Source organism: Notechis scutatus, chromosome 12 (genome assembly GCF_049901735.1).
Source record: "Notechis scutatus isolate UNSWTSFEM ecotype Mainland chromosome 12, rNotScu1.2, whole genome shotgun sequence".
NCBI lineage: Eukaryota > Metazoa > Chordata > Lepidosauria > Squamata > Elapidae > Notechis > Notechis scutatus.
In genome coordinates this window covers 8491588-8515743 of record NC_142020.1, presented here as the reverse complement: position 1 = coordinate 8515743, position 24156 = coordinate 8491588, and the positions used below count along the sequence as shown (strand labels likewise).

The following is a 24156-nucleotide window of genomic DNA, read 5'->3' as shown; positions in this document are numbered from 1 at the left end:
CTTGAGCATTGGGCGCTATCTTACAAAATGAAATTCAACGGTGAAAAAAATAAGGTTCTACATTTAGGCAAGAGAAATCAACTGCAAGGTGCAGTATATGTGGCACCTCATTCCATAGTAGTAACTGTGAGAGGGATCTTTGAGTCCTGGTAGACAACCATTTAAATATGAGCCAGCAGTGTGCAGCAGCTGCCAAAAAAACCCAACACAGTTCTAGGCTGCATAAACAGAGGGATAGAATCAAGATCACGTGAAGTGTTAGTACCACTTTATAATGCCTTGGTAAGGCCACACTTGGAATTCTGCATTCAGTTTTGGTTGCCATGATGTAAAAAAGATGTTGAGACTCTAGAAAGGATGCAGAGAAGAGCAACAAAGATGATTAGGGGACTGGAGGCTAAAACATACGAAGAACGGTTGCAGGAACTGGGCTTGGCTAGTCTAGTGAAGAGAAGGACCAGGGGAGGCACAATAGCAGTGTCCTAATATCTCAGGGGCTGCCACAAAGAAGAGGGAGTCAAGCTTTTTCTCCAAAGCACCTGAAGGCAGGACAAGAAGCAATGGGTGGAAACTAATCAAGGAGAGAAGCAACCCAGAACTAAGGAGACATTTCCTGACAGAACAATTAATCAGTGGAACAACTTGTCTCCAGAAGTTATGAATGCTGCAGCACTGGAAGTTTTAAAGAAGGGATTGGATAACCATTTGTCTGAAATGCTATAGGGTTTCCTGCCTAAGCAGGGGGTTGGACTAGAAGACCTCCGAGGTCCCTTCCAACTCTGCTATTCTATTCACCAAGTTTGGAGAGTCTGCCATAGAGTGTGTTGCATAGAGAGGTTTGGAAGAGGCTTTAAATTGCTGGGCGTCTCTGTGTCAAATATGGGTTGTGGGGAAGGGATTTCTATTTTTGCAGATCCAACATTCATCACCTCTGTGAATAAGTCACAACAAGGCTGAAATGGTTCAAGATGCTGCTTGGTTATGGACAGTTCTGCAAATTTGCATCCAAGCCCAGGAAGGGATTTCACACAATATATTTCATTGACAGACCTGATCTCTTGACAACATCTCTTCTGCTGGAAAAATATATATTTTCACTCTTTTTAATACATGTTCAAATGTCTATAAGCACCAACATCTTTCAAATCCAAAGGAACATGCCAGGCCGGGCTAAGCTCGCAAGAAGTGCTATTTTCCTAACATTTGTCAGGATTCAATATCAGCGGGGATGCTTCTTTGAAATTCCAAAATAGTTTCATTCATATTGGCCATATTCTTTTCCCAGAACATAGATTGAGGTTTTTGGGGTTTTTTTTTTTTTTTGGGGGGAGTCATGCATTACAAATAAAAAAAATGATGTAGGTTTTCCTTTTTTAATACGGAACTGTGAGTATGCTTCTTTCTTGCTCTGCTGGCTTAAAACACTACAATTTCATCCTCTTTTGGACAACTGGGCACTGTGGTTGTCCGATACCAGTATCCTTTTTAAATTAGAGATGGGGTGGGGTTTTTTTTTTAACTCTGAACCTTTCTGTACATCGTTCCTTCATAAAGCATCCTTTTCTGCGGCTTAGCCGAGGCTAAATGTCCTTTTTTCAGCAATCATGATTCCACTTACGTATATAAAAAGAAAAGAAAAATCGGAGATAAATGTTGAGCCTGTGAATCACAGAAAAGTCCTTAACGTTTTTCAAACCATCTCCCTGTTAGGTGATATCTGCACTGAATCTCAGTGTAGATATTAGGGAAGGTCCCAGAATAGAGCTAGATAAGTAGTAAGTTGGTCATTGCTTGAGTTGGGTGCCCTACATCAGTTGATGAAAAGATGTTCTGGATTCCTCCCCTTTTGTCCAGGATGTTCAAAAGTGAAAATGAAGACCTGTCCTTTCATCTCTTAGGACCGCCACATCTTGCTATATGAAAGGCATAAGAGCAGAACTCAACTCATTTCATGCCTGAAGAGCATTAAGGCCTCTGCTTGTCATGAAAGTCAAGTCTGATCAATAAAAGTTGAATCCTGAGCTCATTAAAGTCCATGATATATGCATGCAACGCTGTTGGAAAAGCTTCCAAGATTTCCTTTTGCTGTTGGTCCCAATATGTTCCTCAGAACCTCCTCCTGCCGATATTGGGTCAAGCATCTTTCCCCATATTTTGGTCTCCAGACAGTGAAGATAGCAAACCATCATTCCAGAGTAGGTCATAATTGCCTTAAAGAGCAGCAACAATCCATTCGGAGCAGTTCCAAGGCCTATCTCAACAGCTTCTGCACATTCTTGCTGTATGATATGCCAAATTCCATACCATCTCCTTCACTAACTGCAGCTGACCGCTGGGTGGTCCAGTCTCCACAATTGCCATTTCTTCTTCATTTCAGATTTCACCTGGAACAACAAGAAGAATGTTTGAGAGTTCATGTTTCTTCATAGGGTTTTATATGTGATGGAAATGTCTCCATCTTATTACACAGGAACCACTTTGTGAGGCCGGATGGATTGCGAGAATGACTGGCCCAAAATTGCCACCTGCTTGTTTGAGTGGGCACCTGAACCTGGGCCTCTCCAATCCCAGCCCACTACCGGAACCTTAATATTCTCTGAAAACTTAGATCTGAAAAGATGTAGAGTTTTATTAATATCTAGGCTTCCTCTTGTAAGCTTATGGTAACTGTAAAGCTGAAATCCTACACTGTAGATTCCTTTATTTTATTTTTTTAAACATAGCCAATTAAGATGCTCTTAATTGCTCTTGGTCTAGACCAGGGATCTGCAACCTTAAACACTCAAAGAGACATTTGGACCCATTTCCCACAGAAAAGAAAACACCGGCAGCCTCAAAGCCTGTGTGGGTGTGGACAACTCAATGTCACTCCCACTCAGTCACATGACACACTCCCCTGCCACGCCTACCCAGGTTTTGTGGCTCCCGGTGTTTTCTGTGGGAAATGGGTCTTTCCCTCCCTCTCATTTCTGTTTTTTTATATTTTACCTTCTCAGACCAGGTGAGGAGTGACTGGGAGGGGAGGGCAACGAGGGGGGCCAGTCAGTGGTGGGATCACCCAACAGGGAGCCACAGCAGAAGGCCAAAAGAGCCTCATGTGGCTCCAGAGCTGTGGTTGCTGACACCCAATCTAGACCAACAAAATTAACCAAGGAATATTGGGAGTTGAAATCTGTATGTCTTAAAGTTGCCATGGTTAAGAAACACTGTTGTAGACCATCTCTGGGAGTGCCTTTTTAATCTAAAGTTGGAGATAGCCTGAAGGGACCCTCTGAAGCTGTTCAGAATTAGTGATGGGTTAAGAAAGGGAGGGATACTCACTTCCTTATTGGCAAAGCAGTAGAGAACAGCAACCAGGAATCCCTGTAGTAGACAGAACACATTATCTTATTAGACATACCTGTCAGGATACTTAAAATTGTGGTGATTGGGCAATGCACTAGATCTGGACTAAGATAGATATCAGAATTGGGGTATAAGCTGATATCCTGTTACTTAACCCAAATCTTGCATTATGGAAATTGCATTTTGGTGTCACTTGTAGAAATTGTAGTCCCTTCCAACTCTACAACTATGATCGTTCAGTCTATCCGTACAGCTTTACTGAAAACATCACAATTTGCCTCTTAGATTTAATTCTAAAATTATTTCATGCACTTGAGAGCCAGACATGTTCATATGGACTCTTCTGTTTATATTTTTCTCATTCTTCCCCAGTTCAGGTTTCCATGTGCAGTATGTTTTGATCTCAAGCATGCACAGCTGTCGTGTTGGTGGGGGACCAGGGATATATGGGACTGGAAGACTAGTGCATTAGAAGGGCACCAAGTTGGAGAAAGCAAACCTAGGTACTAGATTTATAGCGTTATATGATCAGTTACACAGAGACAGCTTGGTACGGTGCTGTTCTGACCTTGGTTTCCCCCAAAAGCACTAAGCAGACTCTTTGACCCTGCAAAACCCCTTTTATTAAACGAAGGTGAATTTCTTGCATTCACATTCAGCCAAAGGCCTGGCAAACAGCCTTTCAAGGGTCTAATTGTAAGCACAGACCTTATCTAGCTTGGAGAGCTGCCAAGTAAATATTTCCAAACGCAGTGCTGATATGGAAGGACTCGGCACAGGGTCTGAGATGCACAGGCAGATCTTCACACTGCTGCAACGAAGGAATTGTTTCCTGCAAAAGTCCCCCTCCCCTTTTGCTCCCCTTTTAATCCCTATGGGAGGGGCCATTCACCGTCCACCTGTGGCCTAACTCTCACGTCGAACCTTAGTTCGTAATTGTTCTTTTCTTTTGGCAGCTCTGTGCATGCGCAGGCTGGGAACTGACTCTAGCTGCTCCCCCACCTCACTGCTCCCCGACTCTGAAGGCAGCTGATAACTGCCAGCCTGCCCTGGCCCCATCTCTGCCTCTGATGCAGAGCCCTCGCCCGAGCCTTCCTCAGCCTCTAAGACTGGCCCAGGTTCCTGCCCAACCTCCTCACTATCCGACTCTGCTGCCAGCTCCGCTAGCCACCAGTGGGCCACAACAGATGGTTAAAGGTGCCAGGCTGTAGAAACCAGGTGACTCTGAGTTCTACTCCTGTCTCAGGCACAAAGCCAGTGGTGGTCTTTGACCAGTCCCTCTCGGCCCTAGGAAGTAAGCAATGGCAAATAACTTCCTAAAATGAAAATTGCAGTTGCTTGGAATCGAGCTGGAAAGGGACCTTGGAGGTCTTCTAGTCCAGCCTCCTGCTCAAGTAGGTGATCCTATACTATTTCAGACATGTGACTGCCCAGCCTCTCTTTAAAAACCTCCAGTGATGGAGCACCCACAACTTCTAAAGGCAAGCTGTTCCACTGGTTAATTGTCTTCACTGTTTGGAAGCTTCTCCTTAATTCCAGGTTGCTTCTCTCCTTGATTAATTTCCATCCATTGTTGGAAAATTGACTTGAAGGCTGAATTTGTCTTGAAGGCCGAAACACACAAAATGGCGAGTTAGCCATATTCAGTGGTATCTCCCAGAATGCCTTGGTACAAAACCACAGCGTGGAAGTGGAACGCTTCAGCTCTTCAAAATGAAAAGATCAACCGGTTGTATCTTTTGAAGAGGTTACTCTTGGGACACGTGGGACATGGAATGAACCTTGACCGCTCGACTATCAAGAAACACAGAAAGATTCCTCCTGCAAAGTTGGTACAAGTAAAATTCCCCATATCGGAATATAAGTGAATGCAGGATGTCTAGGATCCAATTGTAAACATCTGAAAGATGAATTGGAATGGCACTGAGGTGAAAGTTACCTGGAAGGAGTTGAGGAAAAGTGTGAAGAAAACTTTGATGTAGCGCAAGACTCCCGTGGTTTGCTCATCCGTGGCGAAGATGAAGACCACTTCATGAATCCCAAAGAGAGGGATGAGTGTGAGGGTGGCCTTGGCTAACCTGGAAGAGAGCATAGAGACGTCAGAATCAGTAACGCAGGTTTAGCTACAACCTTCTGTTAGGAAGCCACAATCAACCACCATTGCTGGCCTGGAGATCTCAACTTACCGCAATTTATAATCTGTGTAGTCCTTTTGACTAGCCCGTAACTTAGCCAAGATCACTTTCAGGATTTGCATGAAAATCAACAGATTAATCTGGGAAGAAAAAGGAAGCATGCATTGGAAGATGACTGAGATTTCCAAAGAAATATTTTCATTACAGAATAAAGTTTAAAAGCTGAAATCAGGAATGTTTTCATATTTTCATACTTGTTATGTGCTGACCTCTTGAGAAAGCAATTTTCAAAACTTATTCCAGGGGTGGAAGTAGCATTAAATCTTATCGATTAGATATTCAAGCTTCAATAGAGCAATTGAAACAGGAAAAAGAAGGGTCTTTCTACAATAAAATATTTATATATACAGGTATGACCTCAATTTACGACCATTAACTGAGCCCAAAATTTCTGTTGCTAAGTGAGACATTTGTTCAATGCATTTTGCCCCATTTAATGACCTTTCTTGCCATAGTTATTCAATGAATCACTGCAATTGTTAAATTATTAATATCCATAGGGATGCTGCATAAATGTGAAAACCAGTCATAAGTCACTTTTTTTTCAGTGCCGTTGTAACTTTGAACAGTCACTAAATGAACTGGTGTGTGTGTGTGTGTGTGTGTGTGTGTGTGTTTAATGCTACATGCTACCATTTGGAACCAATTAGAACAAGAGTATCATGGTTTTTGTGGTGCAAATCAATTCAACGTTACATAAGAAAATGATGACGATTTGCATTTCCCCCCCCAAAGATTAATGTCAACGTTCTTCAAAGGCCCCCAGACTAATATTTCAAACTAGAAGATTGCACCACATCCTGTCATCTCCCTCCCATTCCAACCGGAGTAGCACTTACCATTGATGCCAGCAGAATAGGGATACGGATAATCCACCAGTAAGCCATGTTCTCGTTAACTCCCCAGCACCTGCAGTATATAAAATAAGGCAGCCATAAGACATAAATAAGACCATATTCCGACCGTCCATACCACAGATAAATGTTCTAACAGACTGTTGACAGGTCTTCCTGGCTATGAGGATTGAAGAGCTTTGGGGCTGTTTTATAGTTAGCACTCCAAAATTAAGTCCAAGGGGACATTAGAAGATCGTGTTTTTCAAAGAAATCGATTGCCACGATAGGAGTTTCTTGAACAGCTTGCCTTGTGAATGGACAGAAAAGCCTCTTTGATCACCATCAAGTCCTGGAGGATGTCAGGAAGTCCAGATTCTTTCCCTTGCCCTGGTGGACCTCAATCATCAACCCAGATTTCACAATGCTTGTTCTTTATCCAGTGCCTGTAGTTTTCGTCGAACAGAAAAATGTATCCATAGAATATAGAGCTATAGGGTTGGAAGGGACCTTGGGGGTCATCTAGTCCTCAAGACAGGAGATCTTATACCAGTGGTGGCTAACCTTTTTGGGCTCCCGTACCAAAAATTGTGTGCGCACTTGTACACTCACGCTCGTGTGCCAGCGCCCAGAAGGCAATGCATGCCCGCTACACATGCGCGTGCAATCCCCACCCACCCACTGCCCCCTTACCTGCACTGCGCCCCAGAGCTGATTTCCGGCCGGTTTGAGGCCTTTTTCGGCCTCCCAAAGGCTTGAGGGAGGGTTTGGAAAAACAGGAAGTGACGAAACGGGGCCAGTTTTCATCCTGCAAAGCCTGCAGAAGCCTTCCTCAAGTTTTTGGGAGGCTGAAAAAGGCCTCAAACTGGCCGAAAATCAGCTCTGGGGCGCAGTGCATGCGCAGTGAGGTAAATTTGCCTGCAGCTTGTGTGCTGGCACAAATGGCTCTGTGTGCCACCTGTGGCAGGCGTGTCATAGGCTCGACCTCACGGTCTTATATCATCTTGCATAAATGATTGTCCAGTCTATTTTTGAAAACCTCAAGCACCCACAACTCCAGGAGGCAAGCTGTTCCATTGATGAATTGTTCTCGCCGTCAGAAAAGTTATCCTTAGTTCTAGGTTGGATCTCTCTTCAATGATCTTCCACCCTTTGCTTCTTGTTCTGCTCTCAGATGCTTTGGAGAATAGACAACCTCTTCTTTTCTGTGACAGCCCTTCAAGGACTGGTATTATAATGTCTCCCTGGTCCTTCTCCTCGTTAGACTACCTACCTTCGTTAGAATACCTAATTCCCTCAACCATTCATCATACGATTTAGCTTCCTGTTCCCTAATCATCTTGGTTATTCTTCTCTGTGCCCTTTCTAAGGTCTCAAGACGTTGGGATCGTGGTAATGCCATGCCAACTTGTAACTCCTACAACATGCAGAACTAAGATCTGTTTGGCCCAAACTTTGCTCTGCAGTGCTCACTTCAAGTTGCTCAGAAGGACGATGCTTGCTCGAAAAGGATGATGTGAATTTGTAATCATCGTCTAATAATTATTTGATAATAATTATACTGTATGATATCAAGTGGACAGTCGCTTTATACATTATGAAATGTAACATAAAATTAAAAGGGAATGACTGCTGATATTGTGCACAAAAGATACGTACCAACCGACACACTGTACAGTGGAAAGAAGCTTTTATTTGGTGTTTTGTGTTTTTGTGTTTGTTTATGTTTGTTGTTAAAAATAAAAAGTTGCTCAGTAGAGCATGGCATTCCCAATTCTACTATCCTTAGAATAACCCCAAATCTTCTCTCTCCCATCTATGATAGGAATCTTATGAAATCCTTAAGACATGTTTTCAAGACTCTTTGTTACAAACGGTTCAGATCTGGAGGAAAAGTACTTTTTTCCAGAAGACAGCAAAGGGGTGACATTGTCTATTATCATTAGGCCTACCATCTACATGAGCTTCTGCCCCCCCAAAGTTTTTTTAAGTGCTTAAAATTGGTTCCCATCCAGCATCTCCAGACTCACTCTGTGTTTTCCTTCAAGTATTTGGCTGCCATCCAGGGTACCACAAAGACCACAGGGGTCCCTATTCAAAAAAAAAAAAAGGCAAAATGATCATGGGAATCAGCTAGCAAGTTGTGTCAGACAAGAACAACCAGACCCATGTGTGAAGAGTTCCTAAGAGGTCTGTAAGGGGCGTGCATAAGTGCACCATCGTGCCTCCCGTCCCTGTCCTATTGTCCCCATTTATTCGTACCTATTTCCTGTATTCTTACTCATGTTTATACTTATACCTATTATCTTGTAAGCCATTGACAAATCAAATAAATCAAATAAAATAAATAAGTTAGCTTGTGGTTATTTCACAGGAACCTTCCCAGACCAGCAGTTTGCATCTGGGCTAGGCAAGATAAAATTCAACGGCATTTAAGGTCAGGCCTTGCCTTTTTGTGCCTATGTTAAGATTCCAGGCTAATTCCCTGCTTGACTCCTCCCCCTAGCTTGGCCAGTCTCTCTCCAACAAGTTGGTTCCTGCCTCCTTTTTTTTTTTTTTTTACTGGGTTTTCTTAGGTGCTGAAAAGATTGCACCCAAGAAATAAATCTCAGGTTCCGTAAGCCATCAAATTGGTCCAATTCAAGAGGGGAAACTGTTCAGGGAATGCAAATGTTGCAATTAGAATCAGTTCTGCAGATTTTCAAATGGAACAATAAAATGCTTTCTGTTATTCTGACTCAAGGAAGGAAGGAGAAAAAAAACTAATAAAATAAAATAAAGGAAGGATGGAGAAGGATACAGGTAGTCTTTGACTTATAACCATTTGTTTAGCGACTGTTTGAAGTTACGATGGCACTGAACCTATGGCCAGTCCCTACAACCAGTTGCAGCATCGCTATTTACATACAGAGTCGAACTCTTATCTGCAAACACCTCATTCCAGTGCTTGAAGACAAAGGTTGGTAGGATGATCACATCTCATCTCCATCTGCCTCCCCAACAGTATCCTGAACATAATGGGGGATTCTCTACTTTGATGTCCTTCAAATACGTTGAGCATAATGGGGAATACTGAAATAATTTGAATCCTGGCCCCCAACATTGGAACAAGCCATCTTCTTCCCTCATTTCATCTCACCCCAGCCAAGGTAGAGGTACAGCGTGTAGTAATTCTTCTCTGAAAAGACGGCGCCAATCAGCAGTTTGTACAGGTAGATGGCCTCCACCAGAAACCAATAGTGATTGGCTAGAATGCAATATTGCATCAAGACCTGAGCCACCCGGCAACCAATGGCAGCCTAAGAGAAGGGAAGCAGAGAAAAAGATGCTACCTGGTTTGGTAATGAAACATTTGCAAGAAAACCACCAAGCTCGGAGAACATCAAGAACTCCATAATCGTTGTTATCTTTGCGCTAATTGGGTCATGAAATGTCTGCAGGAGATCTACCAAGCTCAAGAGCACCAAGGACTCCACTGTTCTCTTCTTCCTCCTCTTTGCAAACCCTACTCCCTTCTAACACTGATGAGGTTACCTAGTTGGGTCATGAAATGTCTGCAAGAAAACCACCAAGCTCAGAGAGCACCAGGAACCCCATGGTCCTCTTCCTCCTCCTCCTCCTCCTCCTCCTCCTCCTCCTCCTCCTCCTCCTCCTCCTCCTCCTCCTCAAACCCCACTCCCTCCTAATACTGATGATGTCCCCCAGTTAGGTATTAAAAAATCTGCAAGAAAACAACCAAGCTCAGGGGGCACCAGGGAGTCCATAGTCATTGTTGTCCTCATTGTCACTGTCGTTGTCCTCCTCCTCCTCCTCCTCCTCCTCCTCCTCCTCCTCCTCCTCCTCCTCCTCCTCCTCCTCCTCCTCCTCCTCCTTCTCCTCCTCCTCCTCCTCCTCCTCCTCAAACCCCACTCCCTCCTAATACTGATGATGTCCCCCAGTTAGGTATTAAAAAATCTGCAAGAAAACAACCAAGCTCAGGGAGTCCATAGTCATTGTTGTCCTCATTGTCACTGTCGTTGTTGTCATCCTCCTCCTCCTCCTCCTCCTCCTCCTCCACCACCACCACCACCACCACTACAAACCCCACTCCCTCCTAACACTGATGATGTTACCTAGTTGGGTCATGAAATGTCTGCAAGAAAACCACCAAGCTCAGAGAGCACCAGGGACTCCACAGTTCAACTCTGACTTACAAATATTCTCTTCTCTTGGAATAGCCATTTACTTCTCCAAAAGAAGGGTATTTTGAGGACAACCTGATTAGTCCTTGGATGAGAAACCACAGGAATGTCCTGGGTGTGGACTTCACTGCCAAAATCACCTAACCAATTTCACCCAACCACAGTGGGTCTCCAAGGATATTAGAAAGGAATTCTTTGCAGCTCTCTTGAAGATACCGTGCAACCGAACTGAAGACTTTGGTATTCCCAGCAAGTATTCTGTAGCTGTCCTGAAGGGAAGATGTCACCCCATTTCAAGTCTTAAAATAGACAACTTATACCAGGTGGGATGGCTTGGTAGAGGATGGCATGATATGAACTTATTAGCTTTCACCCCAGATAGCAAAATTCGCTGAGTTAGCTCTAGTGCAGATCCCATTGGAACCATTCTCAAATCCATCTAGTCCACACCTCACTCTAAACTGCCACGTAAGTAGTTTTGGCTTAGTTTTTTTTGGATGAATTCAGATATGATTTGCAAAATAGGGATCATATCTCAACAAGTCCTGTAAGCGCAGCCAATTGTGATTTATTCAACTAGTCATGGCATCTCGTGTTGAATGTGTAGAACCTGCTGGATCCAAGGAGAGTTTTATGTAGGCTACAAGTCTGGGTAGGACAGGAACTTAACCTCCACTGGAGGACAAGGAAGAAGTCTCTCTGAAGAATGTAGGAATCCTGCACTCAGGCATCTCCTGGGCAATGACATCAGGCAAGGTTCCCTCACACCTACGTGCTACTCGTTTCCGGCTCTAGGGGTCAGTGCTCATCTCTGTTACAAAGCCAAAGATCCAGCGCTATCCAAAGATGTCTCCATGGTCATGTGACCAGCATGGCTAAACACCGAAGGCACACGGAACCTTCCCACCAAAGGGGTCCCTATTTTTCTACTTGCGTTTTTTTTTTTACATGCTTTCGAACTGCTAGGTTGGCAGAAGCTGGGACAAGAAACGGGAGCTCACTCCATTACGCGGCGCTAGGGATTCGAACTGGCGAACTGCCGACCTTTCTGATCGACAAGCTCAGCGTCTTAGCCACTGAGCCACCGCGTCCCTTAATGACATAGAGTCAGCTAATTCTTCCACCATGGCTGCCAGGCAATCCTTGTGATCTCCTGGCTTAAAGCACATCACTATGAGAAGATCTCAGTGGAGGGTCTTCAACCTCCACTGTCTGTAACTACCCTTAGGAAGACAGTAACTTACCTCATGACTCAATAAGTCTTCCCAGTCAGACATCTGGAAGGTCTCCCTTCCCCACATCTTCTCCAGCAGCGCATCCTTCACAATCACCGAAATGGCCCGTAGACCAAAGGAAGCAAAAAGATTAGCATGAATATAATTCCGAGTGCAGCGAAGTCTCCTGAAAGACGAAGGGAACATGACCATTCATAGGCAAAGTTGTCACAATTAAATCAGCTAATAGAGCAATCTTTTTGATCGCGAGAACCTCCATTATATGGTGCAATCACTTGGAAGAAGAATTTCCTCTTATTGGGGGCTTTCAAGACGAATTGAGTGGCCATGTGTTTGGAACGATCTACAACAAAGATGTCCAACGTTGCCAAATTAAGATTTGTGGACTTCAACTCCCAGAATTCCCCAGCCAGCAGAGCAAAGCTGGCTGGGGAATTCTGGGAGTTGAAGTCCACGAGTCTTAAAGTTGCCAAGGTTGGACACTCCTGGTCTAGAAGAACCTTATACATCTATGAAAGAGTCTCAACAGAAACCCAAATTATCATCTCTGAAAAGATCAACATGTGGATGATTCCGTCAACATCTAAATCAAGAGAAGGAACTCTTCCATTTTATTTTGTGTTAGTATGTAGCCGTATTTTAAGGAGAAATTCAGAGAAGCTGGAGCAGATTCAGACAATGGCAACAAGAATGAATGGAAGGAAGATCAAAAGGTAAACGCTACAAAGAAAAGTAGAAAGAGATGGATATATTTAGCCCCGAGAAAAATGGCTGAAAGAAAATAGGCCAGCTAAATCTTTTTAACTCTTGAGAAGATATCACAAAAAAGGAAAGATCAAGGTTTGTCCTTCATTATTTCAGAGTGTTGGAAACGGAATAACGGATTTAAGATACAGAAAGGCAAACTCCAGTTAAATTTTAGGAAAAAGCTTCCCAACCGTTAGTGCAATTTGCGAAGGAAATAATCCCTGTATTAAGAAAGAGGATATTTGTAGCTCAGGAATGATCCTTGATGCTCTCTGAGCTTGGTTGTTTCTTGCAGACATTTCATCACCAAACTAGGTAACCTCAACAAGGCACAGTGAAGGAAGGATCCCACTCTATGTCAGTGTTTCATCACCTTGGCAAATTTTAAGAGGTGTGGCATTCAACTCCCAGACATTTCCAGACAGCTCTATGCTGGCTGGAGAATTCTGGGAGTTGAAATCCCACACATTTTAGAATGATACCGTTGAGAAACATGGCACCATATTATTTGTGGTCTCAACCTTTTCCAAATTTGGTGCTTGGAAGCTTCCTCAGCTACCATGGGAAGCATTACCTGAAGACAGTCAAGATGAGTAGAGCCAAGATCAGGGCCAGAAGCGACAGCGAATAGCCCACTGTGTAGAGGACTTTGAAGCTGACCATAAGGCGATGAGTTGCTTCCTACAGAAGAAAGAAGGGGTTCCGTCAAGCAGGTGAAAAGGAGCGGTAGCCACGGATAGCATTTTTGGGGTGGAGGGGAGGTAGAACTGGATGGTTAGCAGCATGGGGGGTGGAAGAGTAAAAGGATCGTTTTAGTGTAGAGCAAATCAACTTACTGTTTTCCCCACGAAGTACAACAAAACAAAGCACTCATCGTAAAGAAGGTAGATCCTATGCAAACTTTTACCAAGGTAAAATTGAAATCGCTAACCCGAAAACGAGCCCCATCTATTTTTTTTATCAGTTGTATGTTACATTATCTAAAGCAGACTTCCTTCCTTCCTTCCTTCCTTCCTTCCTTCCTTCCTTCCTCCCTCCCTCCCTCCCTCCCTTCCTTCCTTCCCCTTGCAAACCATGGATGCTTATTTAAATAAAATATATCTCCCTTTCTTTCCTTCCCCTATTCCTTCTTTCCTTCTCTACCTCCCTCTTCCTTCCTTCCTCCCTCCCTTTTCCTTCCTCCCTCCCTCCTTTCCTTCTCTATCTCCCTCTTCTTTCCTTCCCTCCCTCCCTTCCTTTTCCTTCCTTTTTCTTTCCTTCTTTCCTTCCCTCCTCCCTCCCTTCTTTCCTTCTCTATCTCCCTCTTCCCTCCCTCCCTCCCCTATCTCCCTTTTCCTTCCTTCCTTCCTTCCTTCCTTCCTTCCTTCCTTCCTTCCTTCCTTCCTTCCTACCTACCTACCTACCTTCCCCCCATGTCAGTCTACAGGTAATCCTTGAATTACAAGTATAGACTACAAATTACCATGGGGCTGAAGAAAGTGACAAGTCTTGGCACTTATGACCATCTCAGTGTCCTGATGGTCATGTGACACAAATTGGGCCCTGGGCAACAGGCATATATTTACAGTGGCTGCAGCGTCCAGGGTCACATTTACAACCATCTTGGGGTGCTTCCAACAAGCAAAGTCAGTGAAGGAAGCCCAAGTTCACTTAATGAAACTGATGATTCGCTCAAGAACCACGACCAAAAAAAAAAAAGATTTAAAATCAGGTGAGACTCACTTAATGACCACATCATTAGTGATGGCATGGTTTTTTTCTTTGAATGGTGTGGTGGCCTAGAGGTGGTGCTCTCACCTCCCAATCAGGAGGTTGTGAGTTCGATCCTAAGTAGAGGCAGATATTTCTCTGGGCTAGATTGGAGTATATTTGCTGAAAAAAGAACCTTTGCATTGGAGACAGGAAGAGCATCCGGCCAGTAAACCCTCAGCTCCATTCAGTTGCCTAGATTCCACCCAGCAAAGGATTATGGGGTCATTAAAAGATGATGATGATGATGATGATGATGATCTATGTCATGTTCTTAACAGAAATATAAAAGTGATCTGAGGATGATTTTAGTCTGAGCAATCTTCAGATTTTAGTCTGAAGTCTCTCTTTCAAACATTCACCAAGCAGCCTAACCCTGCAGGAAATCAGCAAAAATCATCATTATGCAGATCAGGCTATCCTGCAGAGCAAGAAAGAAAAAAACACACACCCCAAGCCATGCTTCAAAGTCATCTTTGAGGGGGGGAAATGCAATTTAATAAATTAGTTTAAGGCTTTTTTTAAAAAACAAACAAAACAACCATGATTGTACAGCATGAAAACGTACTTGGAATATAAATTCAAGTAAATAGGAAATGCTAAAAAAAACCTGCATTATGTCTTCCTTGTGCCTGCTGCCCTCGTTGACAAAAACAACATAAAAATGAACTTTCGACTGAAGAAGAGATCACAGGTGGTTCTTTTAAGCTCAGAAATCCCCGAACACAAGAAAGCCGATCATTTAACCATCCCAAACCTTCACAGGAAATCCAACAAAACTCTAAAAATAGGTCGGGGTTCTCAACCTTAGGTCAGCCAAGATTAGACTACAACGTCCCCTGTTCCAGAAGATCAAGCAGGCTAATGGGATTGTAGCCTCTGGATACGGAATCATAGAACTGGAAGGGACCTCAAAGAGGTCTTCTTGTCCAACACCCCCTCCCCCACTCAAGGCAAGAGATTCTTTCTACCATCCTGGTCAAACGGAGGTTCAATCTCTTCTCACAAACCTCATCAGAGCATCCACAATTTTGGGAGGCAAGCGATTCCATTGATTCATTGTTCCCACGGTCAGGAAATTTCCCCTTAGTTCCTCTTTAAGGATCTTTCACCCATTACTTTTCGTCCTGCCTTCCAGTGCTTTGGATAATAAATCAATCCCTTCTTCTCAGTAACCATCCCTTAATTACTGTTCTCCCCAAGTCTTCTCCTTTTTGGACTAGACATACCCAGTACCTGCAACCATTCATCATACAAACGCCCGCAGAGATTCTCAGTCCTCCAGGTTGTGATTGTCCCAAAGGTGGGTTTTTTTCAGGAGGCAACTGGATTTTCTTGTTTTTTTCTTTTGAAGATGTTTCACTTCTCATCCAAGAAGCTTCTTCAGCTCTGACAGGATGGTGGGAAATGGAAGGATTTATATTCCTTGCAGAAAGCTGGTCATTTGCATCCTTTTGGAGGGTCATTGAGGTCACTTGGAGGTTTATCTGAGTCCTCAGGGTCACCTGAGTTAGTGCTCCTGGTTCTTGTAGTCTGCAATTTTTTCCTCTGGAAATCCATTCCTACTCCCACACCATTCCAAGGGTGTCCATCCCAAATTGTATAGCTAAAAGTCTGTAGAGATTCTCAGTCCTCCAGGTCATGGTTGTCCCAAAGGTGCTTTTTTTTCAAGAGGCAATTGGACTTTCTTGTTTTTTTTTCTTTTGAAGACGTTTCACTTCTCATCCAAGGAGCTTCCTTCCTTCCCTTCCTTCCAAGCTTCTTGGATGAGAAGCGAAACATCTTCTAAAGAAAAAACAACAACAGGGAAGTACAGTTGCCTCCTGAAAAAAGTACCCTTGGGGTCATTCAACATATAATTTAACTGCCCAGAATATCATTGGGTTCCAGCTACCAGCCCTGGACGACATCTTTGCATCTTACTGTTTCAGGAAGTTGCACAACAGTCTTAGAGACTCTTCCCATCCTGCTCACAATCTTTGTGAAACTGTTGCCTTCTGGCAGAAGATAAAGAACCATTAAAACTTGGTCCACACGTTTTCTGAACAGCTTTGATCTCAGAGCTATAATTGCACTTAACAATGAACTTAAGGACCATCATCAGTGAGCTGTTGGACAGTATTATTTGGTCTGTTGTGTGGATGCTTGCATGTTTTTAGGGGATGGGGAATTTTGGTGGGGGGTGTGTGTTTGGGGATTGTCATGTGTGTATGTGTGTTGGGCCTGGTCTCTGGGTGTTATGTGAATTTTATTGTATGTGTATGCTGTGTATATAAGTACAATGACAATAAAGAATTCAATTCAATTCAATTCACCTTCAGACTCCTCACCATCCTTCTTCTTCTTCTGCATTCTTTCTAGGGACTCAACATCTTTTTTTTTTCTATCATGGTGTCCAGAATTGGATGCACTATTCCAAGCGTGGCCTCACTAACACAGTTTGGAGTGGTACAATCACTTCTCGTGACCTTGAAACTATTCCTCTCTCGATATCTGGAGAGCAGCCCTCATAAATCATTCTCTTGACATGCTACTCAGTTCTTTCATTTCTCACCTCTTTCATGGTGGTTTCCGTCTCTTCGATACACTGGACATGGTCCCTCCAGAACGCCGTCCCATTCAGCAGCACCCAATTCCCGTCAAGCCCACATTGGCGGCTCACAACTCCATGTTTAACTGCAAACACAAATAGCCAGAATCATCAAGGACTCTACATCTGTCTGTTTGATTTTCACCCCTTATCCTAGACAGAAAAGGAGTTAAAGACAGAGATGATGAGGGGAATGGAGGCTAAAACATACAGTGAATGGTTGCAGGAACTGGGCATAGCTAGTCTAGGGAAGAGAAGGACCAGGGGAGACATAAAATAGAATAGAATAGAGCTAGAAGGGACCTTGGAGGTCTTCTAGTCCAGCCCCCTGCTCAAGCAGGAGAACCTATACCATGTCAGACAAGTGACTGTCCAGTCTCTTTTTAAAAACCTTCAGTGACGGACATCAGTGTCCCAATATTTGAGGGGCTGCTGCAGAGAGGAGGGGGTCAAGCTATTTTCCAAAGTATCCGAAGGCCAGACAAAGAATAATAGAAACTGAACAAAGAGAGATTCAACCTGGAAACAAGGAGAAACTTTCTGATAGTGAGAGCAATCAACCAATGGAGCAGAAGTTGCCTTTGGAAGTTGTGGGAGCTTCATCACTGGAGGCTTTCAAGAACAGACTGGACTGCCATCGGTCAGAAATGGTGTAGTAGGATCTCCTGCATTGGCAGGGGTTGGACTAGAAGACCTACAAGGTCCCTTCCAACTCTGTTAAATCTGTTAAATCTCTAGGAGTTCAACCCTCACAGATCCATGCAGTGTCAATTCCCATGACATGGGTAATGGGGAGAGAGGGGTTGTCTGGACCAGATAACTGGGTTAAGGTTCCCGTGCAACTGATTAATCTGCAACAATCCAATTAGATGTGCTCTGTAAGCAGGATCTTTGGGTCATTAAAAGGGAGTTTTGCATTAGTCATCCTCTTCCCACCTGAGACTCTCAAGAAGACAGAGTGGGAAGCAATGAAGAGAGGGCAAGATTGCACGCGGGAACACACAACTCGCGTGGCCAGAAGTCTCAGGAATGCCCATATTGGTTAGGAAATCTCGGGCAGTGAAGTTCCCCCAGCTTTTAAGGGCAACTCAGATTAGAAGAAGGCTGTTTTTTGAAGAGTCCCACCAAGAGGTTCAAACATCTCAAGAACTTTAGAAGGTAGAAAGGCTCAGCCTCCTTCACACAACTTTTATATTTATGAGGATCCACATGGGACCAAAAAAAAAGGGCATGGTTAGAATCTTTAAGAGATCCAAACTGCTATATTTTGTGGGTTGGTTGACAGATATACACAAGAAGGTTTTCACACAACATAAACACTCTGTTCTGTTAAGTCTACGATAATCTGCTTTTCTTCTTATAGTCACCAGATGGAGCAGTTATCGAACATTAATGCCTTACTGAGTAGCCCAGAAAGGATGGAGGACTATCCATTATTCTCTCTGTGATGTCTGGAGAATTCTGGGAGTTGATATCCAGTAGATTTTTTTAGATTATTTCATTAGTTCAATTTGAGTGATGCCCAGCTCCAACCAACTCTATCAAAAGACACCAGGTGATGATGTAAAGCAGAAGCTGGCAGAAGATGGGTTAGGGTGTTTTGGCAGACTGTTCCTTGCTGAAGTTTAGTGCATTGTTTGGTTAGATTTTCATGGAGCCAAACAATGCAGAGCAGTTAGACAAAAGTTAGACTGGATGATCATTTTATAATAGGGATGTTACGGACTAAAGGATTGATTTTGATTTTATTTTACACATTCGTATTTTTTCATTGAAAAAGGAGGGGATGAAACAAACTAACTTCAGGGTACCTAGGAAGCAATCTACTTGGGATACTTTGCTGATCCCTTTCCGAGTGCCCCAAAATCCAACCTCACTTACCTTTCTCATACCAGGGTAGATAGAAAGGACAAGATACATTGACAATAGCTCCTGGATTCCCATCTGGCCAGCATGCATACATATCAAATGTCCGGTTGCAAAAGAGGCCTGCAAGGCACAGAAACAAGACTGGTTGGGTAGGATGACCATGATTTAACTGGGTATAGGACTTGAATACCCACAAGCATCTTAAGTGTTCACAGTCAACAGTATCGATATCATGAAACTCTCTACGTTTATTCATTCAACTATTCGTTTGTTCCTGGACTAAATGTTGCATATACCATGGACAGCCACAGCAACCGACAAAGAGGTGCTGAATCATATAAAACCAGGTACATCACTAGTATCCAAAATCACAAGACTATGTCTGATTTACTTTCGCCATGTCATACATGTCAATTCATTGGAGAAGTCAATGATGTTAGGAATGGTTAGTGGAACAAGAAGAAGGGTGCAAGCAAAGAACACATTGGCTTTGGCTCAAAACTGATACAAAGATGAACATCCAACAACTGAAAGAAGCTGTGTTTGATAGGGTAGCATAAAGCAGTGGGCCGGGGACCACTGGTGGTCCGTAAGAAAATTTCGGTGGTCCACAGAGAAATATCACCCCCAAAGCAATTAATCCAGGTTGCATGGGAACACAAGGCTGTGCTGCCCACATGGCCCGTGGGAACACAAGGCTTGTGTGGCTTGCATTGTGAACAACATGAGGTACTGAGGGGAGGGGGGAAAGGGTGGAGTGGGGGGGGGAACTTGCTCCACACGCCCCATGCACCTCACCTGGCCACCGGGCTGTTTCTTTCCACTTCTTTCTTCTTCTGCTTTTGGCTGCACGCAAGGAAAGCAGCAAAAGTCTTTCTTTCTCTCCCCAAAACTCCACCAGAAATGAGTCTTTGGGACCCTGCAAGGCATCCTGCTCCAAGAGGCTGCACCGGTGCAACAAGTCTCACAAAGACTCATTTCTGTCAGAGTTTGGGGGAGAGAAAGGAAGACTTCTGCTGCTTCTGCTGCTTTCCTTGCATGAAGCCAAAAGTCTCTGTTTGTCCATCTGTCTGTCTGTCTTTCTCTCCCTCCCTCCCTCTCTTTCTCTCTCTCTCTCTCTCTCTCTCCCGCTGAGAACGGAGCTGGAGAATGATTGATTGGTAGGAAAACGGGGTGGGGAATTTTCCTGCAGTCTTTTTTGGGGGGATTTTCCCAGGCTCTCTGGTCCACAGGATTTAAATTTATGAGTTTGATAGTCCCTGAGGTCCAAAAGGTTGGCGACCCCAGCATAAAAAACACTTGCCTATAAAATCGCCAAGAGTCAGACTTGACTGAATGGTTAAAACAACAACATACATTCATTCATTCATCTAGGTATGTCTTGTCTAATGAAGAGAAGGACTAGGGTTGACATGATAGCAATCTTCTTGAAGTACTTGAGGGGCTATCACAGAGGAGGGGTCAAAGTACCTGAGGGCAGGAGAAGAAGTAATGGGTGAAAGAGAGATCCAACCTAGAACTAAGGAGAAATTTCCAGACAGTGAGAACAATTAATCTTTGCGCTGGCTCGCCTCCCAGAGTTCTGGGTGTTCCATCACTGGAGGTTTTCAAGAAGTTATTGGATAGCCATTTGTCTAAAACAGGGGTCTCCAACCTTGGCAACTTTAAGCTTAGAGGACTTCAACTCCCAGCAAAGCTGGCTGGGGAATTCTGGGAGTTGAAGTCCTCCAGGCTTAAAGTTGTCACGGTTGGAGACCCCTGGTCTAAAATAAAGGGTCTCATGCTTGAGCAGGAGGTTGGACTAGAAGACTTCCAAACTCCCTCCCAACCCTGTAATTTTACTCCCAAGACACCCTTGTTTCTATGACTGACAGTTCACCAATGATACAGAGCCTCACCTGAAGGATAAGGATCATTTGCCATCTTCTTCATACATTCATCTTTATATCTCAACCACTGGTCAAATGTCTTCTCTAGAATCTTTGCGCTGCAACTCTGCATAAAACCACACCTTTGTTAATCCTGTCAGAAGCACAATATTCAGAGCATACTAGCACTATCTAGATTTCATCCACTCTGCTTCCCTTTTGCTCTCTAAGTCCATGTAGTTCTGGGGTATAGAACCTGCCCTCTTTGCTCTAAAACAGGGGTGTCCAACCTTGGCAGCTTTGAGACCTGTGGACTTCAACTTCCAGAATTCCCCAATCAGTCAAAATCCATTCAACAGTTGACTTCTTCTGAGTGAGGAAAGATCACGTCACATAATATACTGTGTTCATTTTATTCATGTCCGCTATGTGCCTCCAGCCTTATTTCTATACTGATGGAAAAGACAGTCTTTCTTAGACAAAGGGAAGGAGGAGCCCACTCAACACTCAGGTTTGACCATGTGTGAATGGAGACCAACTCTTTCCTTCTTTTGGGAGAAGGACTAAAATCCTCATCTGGGATTTAGAATTAAGGAGGAAGATCTCCACTTGCTTCTAAAATGGTTCCTATTAGCGGACTTATCTCCTTTCAGTCTCTTTTGTTTTAATGAAATTTAACAAAAAATGTCTAATGAAATCTAAACATTTGCTGTTTTCTTTTAAAGATGTAGTATTGAGCGTCTTATTTTTCTTCAATGAAAAACAGTTGGAAAAATCAATTGATGCCCAATTGATACCATTAAATTTCACTTCTCCCCAGCTGAATACTACCTCCTTTCACAACATATCCCAGGAGGCTTAAGAGCTCAGTCAGTTGTGGATAGGAAGTCCTAGTACATCCAGTAGAATTCTGTAGGAGAAAAGCGGGCAGAGCTAGGAGGGCAGAATTAAACGTGTCATCAGTTTGGAGTTATTGCGTTGCCACAAGAGATCCAAGCCCTGAATTCTTATCTGGTGCCAATTTAGTGTTGAACTTTAGTTGACCAGATTCTTATGTGTAGGCTTGAATCAATCTCCTATATTGCAACCTAATCTAGTGGTCCTGATTCTTTACACCTGACACATTTCCCGGGAACAAGGCAAATTCTTGCTATCTACTGATCTGACCTTCTTACCTCCATTAAGATGGAGCTCATCAAGAGGAAACCAATTTCTTTTGTTATATGATGGCAGAAAAGCACATCCTTCATCCTGAGCCACAACCTCGGGGCATGAATCACTCACCCAACTATGCTCCTGATGTCTCTCTAAAATAAACGGAAAAATAGAAGAAAAACATTTTAAAAGGCTGCGCTGGCATTAAAAAGTTTCAAAGCTGTCCCACTAGACCTGGGATATTGAAGCTGGGCAACTTTAACCACTTGTGGACTTCAACTCCCAGAATTCTCCAGCCAGCTTAATTCCCCCCCTAGAAGAAACCATAGCTTCCTTTAAGGATGCAGGATTTCAAGACGATGTGGGTTCGGAGCTCAACGATCAGACCCAAAGGTTCTTGCTGTTGTTTTGCCACGTGCAAAATCCTGTTGGATACGGGTCTCAGTACTCTGACTCCATATTTCCCACTTGGCTGGGATCCCCTGTGGAAATCCATTCAAGCGATGGAAATTTTAATCCCAAAGAGATGCTTAGTTCATTACTGCAACGCAGCGTAACACTGATCTGTCAAACATCAGAATTCCACACAAGGAAAAACTTTTCGTTCAGGAGCTTTGCCAGTACAGTTGCAACGGGGTTAGGGGTTACCCATCCATCTGAATAAAACTGAAATAGTTACTTAGTTCTACTGAAGGAATAAAACAGGTATCTGAACCAAGTTCTTCAAAATTTCACTGCCTCTGAACTCAAGTGGAGAGAGAAGGTAGTTGATAGATGATATAGATAGCAGATAGATAGATAGATAGATAGATAGATAGATAGATAGATAGATAGACAGACAATAGATAAATGATAGATGACAGATTGATGATGGATGATGGATGGATGATAGGTAATAGATGATAGATAGATAAATAATAGATAGATAAATGATAGATGATAGATTGATGATGGATGATAGGTAATAGCTAGATGATAGATAGATAAATAGATAGATAGATAGATAGATAGATAGATAGATAGATAGATAGATAAGACAGATGATAGATGGATGATATGTAATAAATAGATAGATAGATAGATAGATAGATAGATAGATAGATAGATAGATAGATAGATAGATAGATAGATAGATAGATAGATAGATAGATAGAGAGAGAGAGAGAGAGAGAGAGATGATAGATAGATAGATAGATAGATAGATAGATAGATAGATAGATAGATGATAGATGATAGATAGATGATAGATAGATGATAGATAGATGATAGATAGATGATAGATGATAGATGATAGATGATAGATGGATGGATGGATGGATAGATAGATAGATAGATAGATAGATAGATAGATAGATAGATAGATAGATAGAGATAGATAGATGATAGATTGATGATAGATGGATGATACTGTATGTAATAGATGATAGATAGATAGATAAAATAGCAGATATATAGAGAGATAAATGACAAATGATGGAATTGATGATAGATACAAGTAGGTGGAGAGAGATAGAGACATGGAGAGATCTTTAAAAAGAAAACATCAACTTGCATGAGGAGCCTGGCATAATGTCAAGGGAATTGCCAGTGTTGTGGTTCCGCATCCGCACAACTCAGCTTCCTTGTGAGTCAAAGTCACCCCAACCTGCCAACAAAGAGCAATCTGAGAACAAACCCGAGGTGGCATCCAAACAAAGCGACTCTGTTCCCAGTTCCAGGAAAACATCAGATTGGCATTTTGTGAAAAGGTTGCCCAGCACTGATTTGCATGTTGGAAGCCATCAATAAAGCTGCCAGCATAATGGGCAAAGGTTTTATGTTTGAAATAAAACAATATTTATTTATTTTTTGCATCCATTGAGTCAAGAGGGTAGGAAATAGAGGAACTCCCAACTGCTGGCAGATGCGGAAATTACTTTTTTTGGAAGGAGTGGGAGAAGGGGGCGTGCATAAGCGCACCAACGTGCCTACCGTCCCTGTCCTATTGTTTCTCTTATTCTTCTTTTATTTTTCTTATATGTACCCATTTCATGTATTCACAACTATGTATACACTTATACTTATTATCTTGTAAACAATTGGCAAATCAAATAAATAAAATAAAATAAAAAAATAAAATAAGTAGGAGGGGCTCAGGTATCAGAGGGGAGGGAGAGGCAAGGCAGCATCACACCCCATGTTTTGGGTTCAGACTGAAAGTGAGACATTTCCTCAAAAGCTTCCATTTATATACATATAAATGGAAGCTATTTATATACATATGTACATATGTATGTATGTATATGTGTATGTATGTATGTATGTATGTATGTATGTATGTATGTATGTATATAACAGTGCAACAAAAATCTGGATTTTAGGAGCAAATGTAGACAGGCTAGACATTGTA

The 24156-nt window shown here is 42.9% G+C and overlaps 1 protein-coding gene across 1 annotated transcript; it reads right to left on the bottom strand.

Annotated features, from left to right (window-relative positions):
- Positions 1 to 1375: 1375 nt before the first annotated feature.
- On the bottom strand, positions 1376 to 21924 carry LOC113420680 (glucagon receptor-like). The gene is made up of 13 exons (XM_026680717.2): positions 21788 to 21924; positions 20643 to 20739; positions 18757 to 18864; positions 16840 to 16961; positions 13111 to 13217; positions 11799 to 11955; positions 9513 to 9672; positions 8404 to 8464; positions 6380 to 6449; positions 5532 to 5620; positions 5285 to 5423; positions 3322 to 3363; positions 1376 to 2384 (listed from the first exon to the last, which is right to left on the bottom strand). The coding sequence occupies exons 1-13, from the start codon at positions 21860 to 21862 to the stop codon at positions 2316 to 2318; spliced, it is 1296 nt and encodes a 431-aa protein (XP_026536502.2). The 5' UTR covers positions 21863 to 21924; the 3' UTR covers positions 1376 to 2315.
- Positions 21925 to 24156: the final 2232 nt, after the last annotated feature.

Bases quoted from the DNA above. Each gene is read 5' to 3' on its own strand.
- LOC113420680 (XM_026680717.2), bottom strand. From the start codon at position 21,862: ATGAAGGATGTGCTTTTCTGCCATCATATAACAAAAGAAATTGGTTTC. The intron at 18,865-20,642 runs GTGAGGCTCTGT...TGTGCCTTGCAG, and splicing joins AAATGATCCTTATCCTTCAG to GCCTCTTTTGCAACCGGACA. The intron at 6,450-8,403 runs GTGAGTCTGGAG...TATATACTGCAG, and splicing joins TACTTGAAGGAAAACACAGA to GTGCTGGGGAGTTAACGAGA.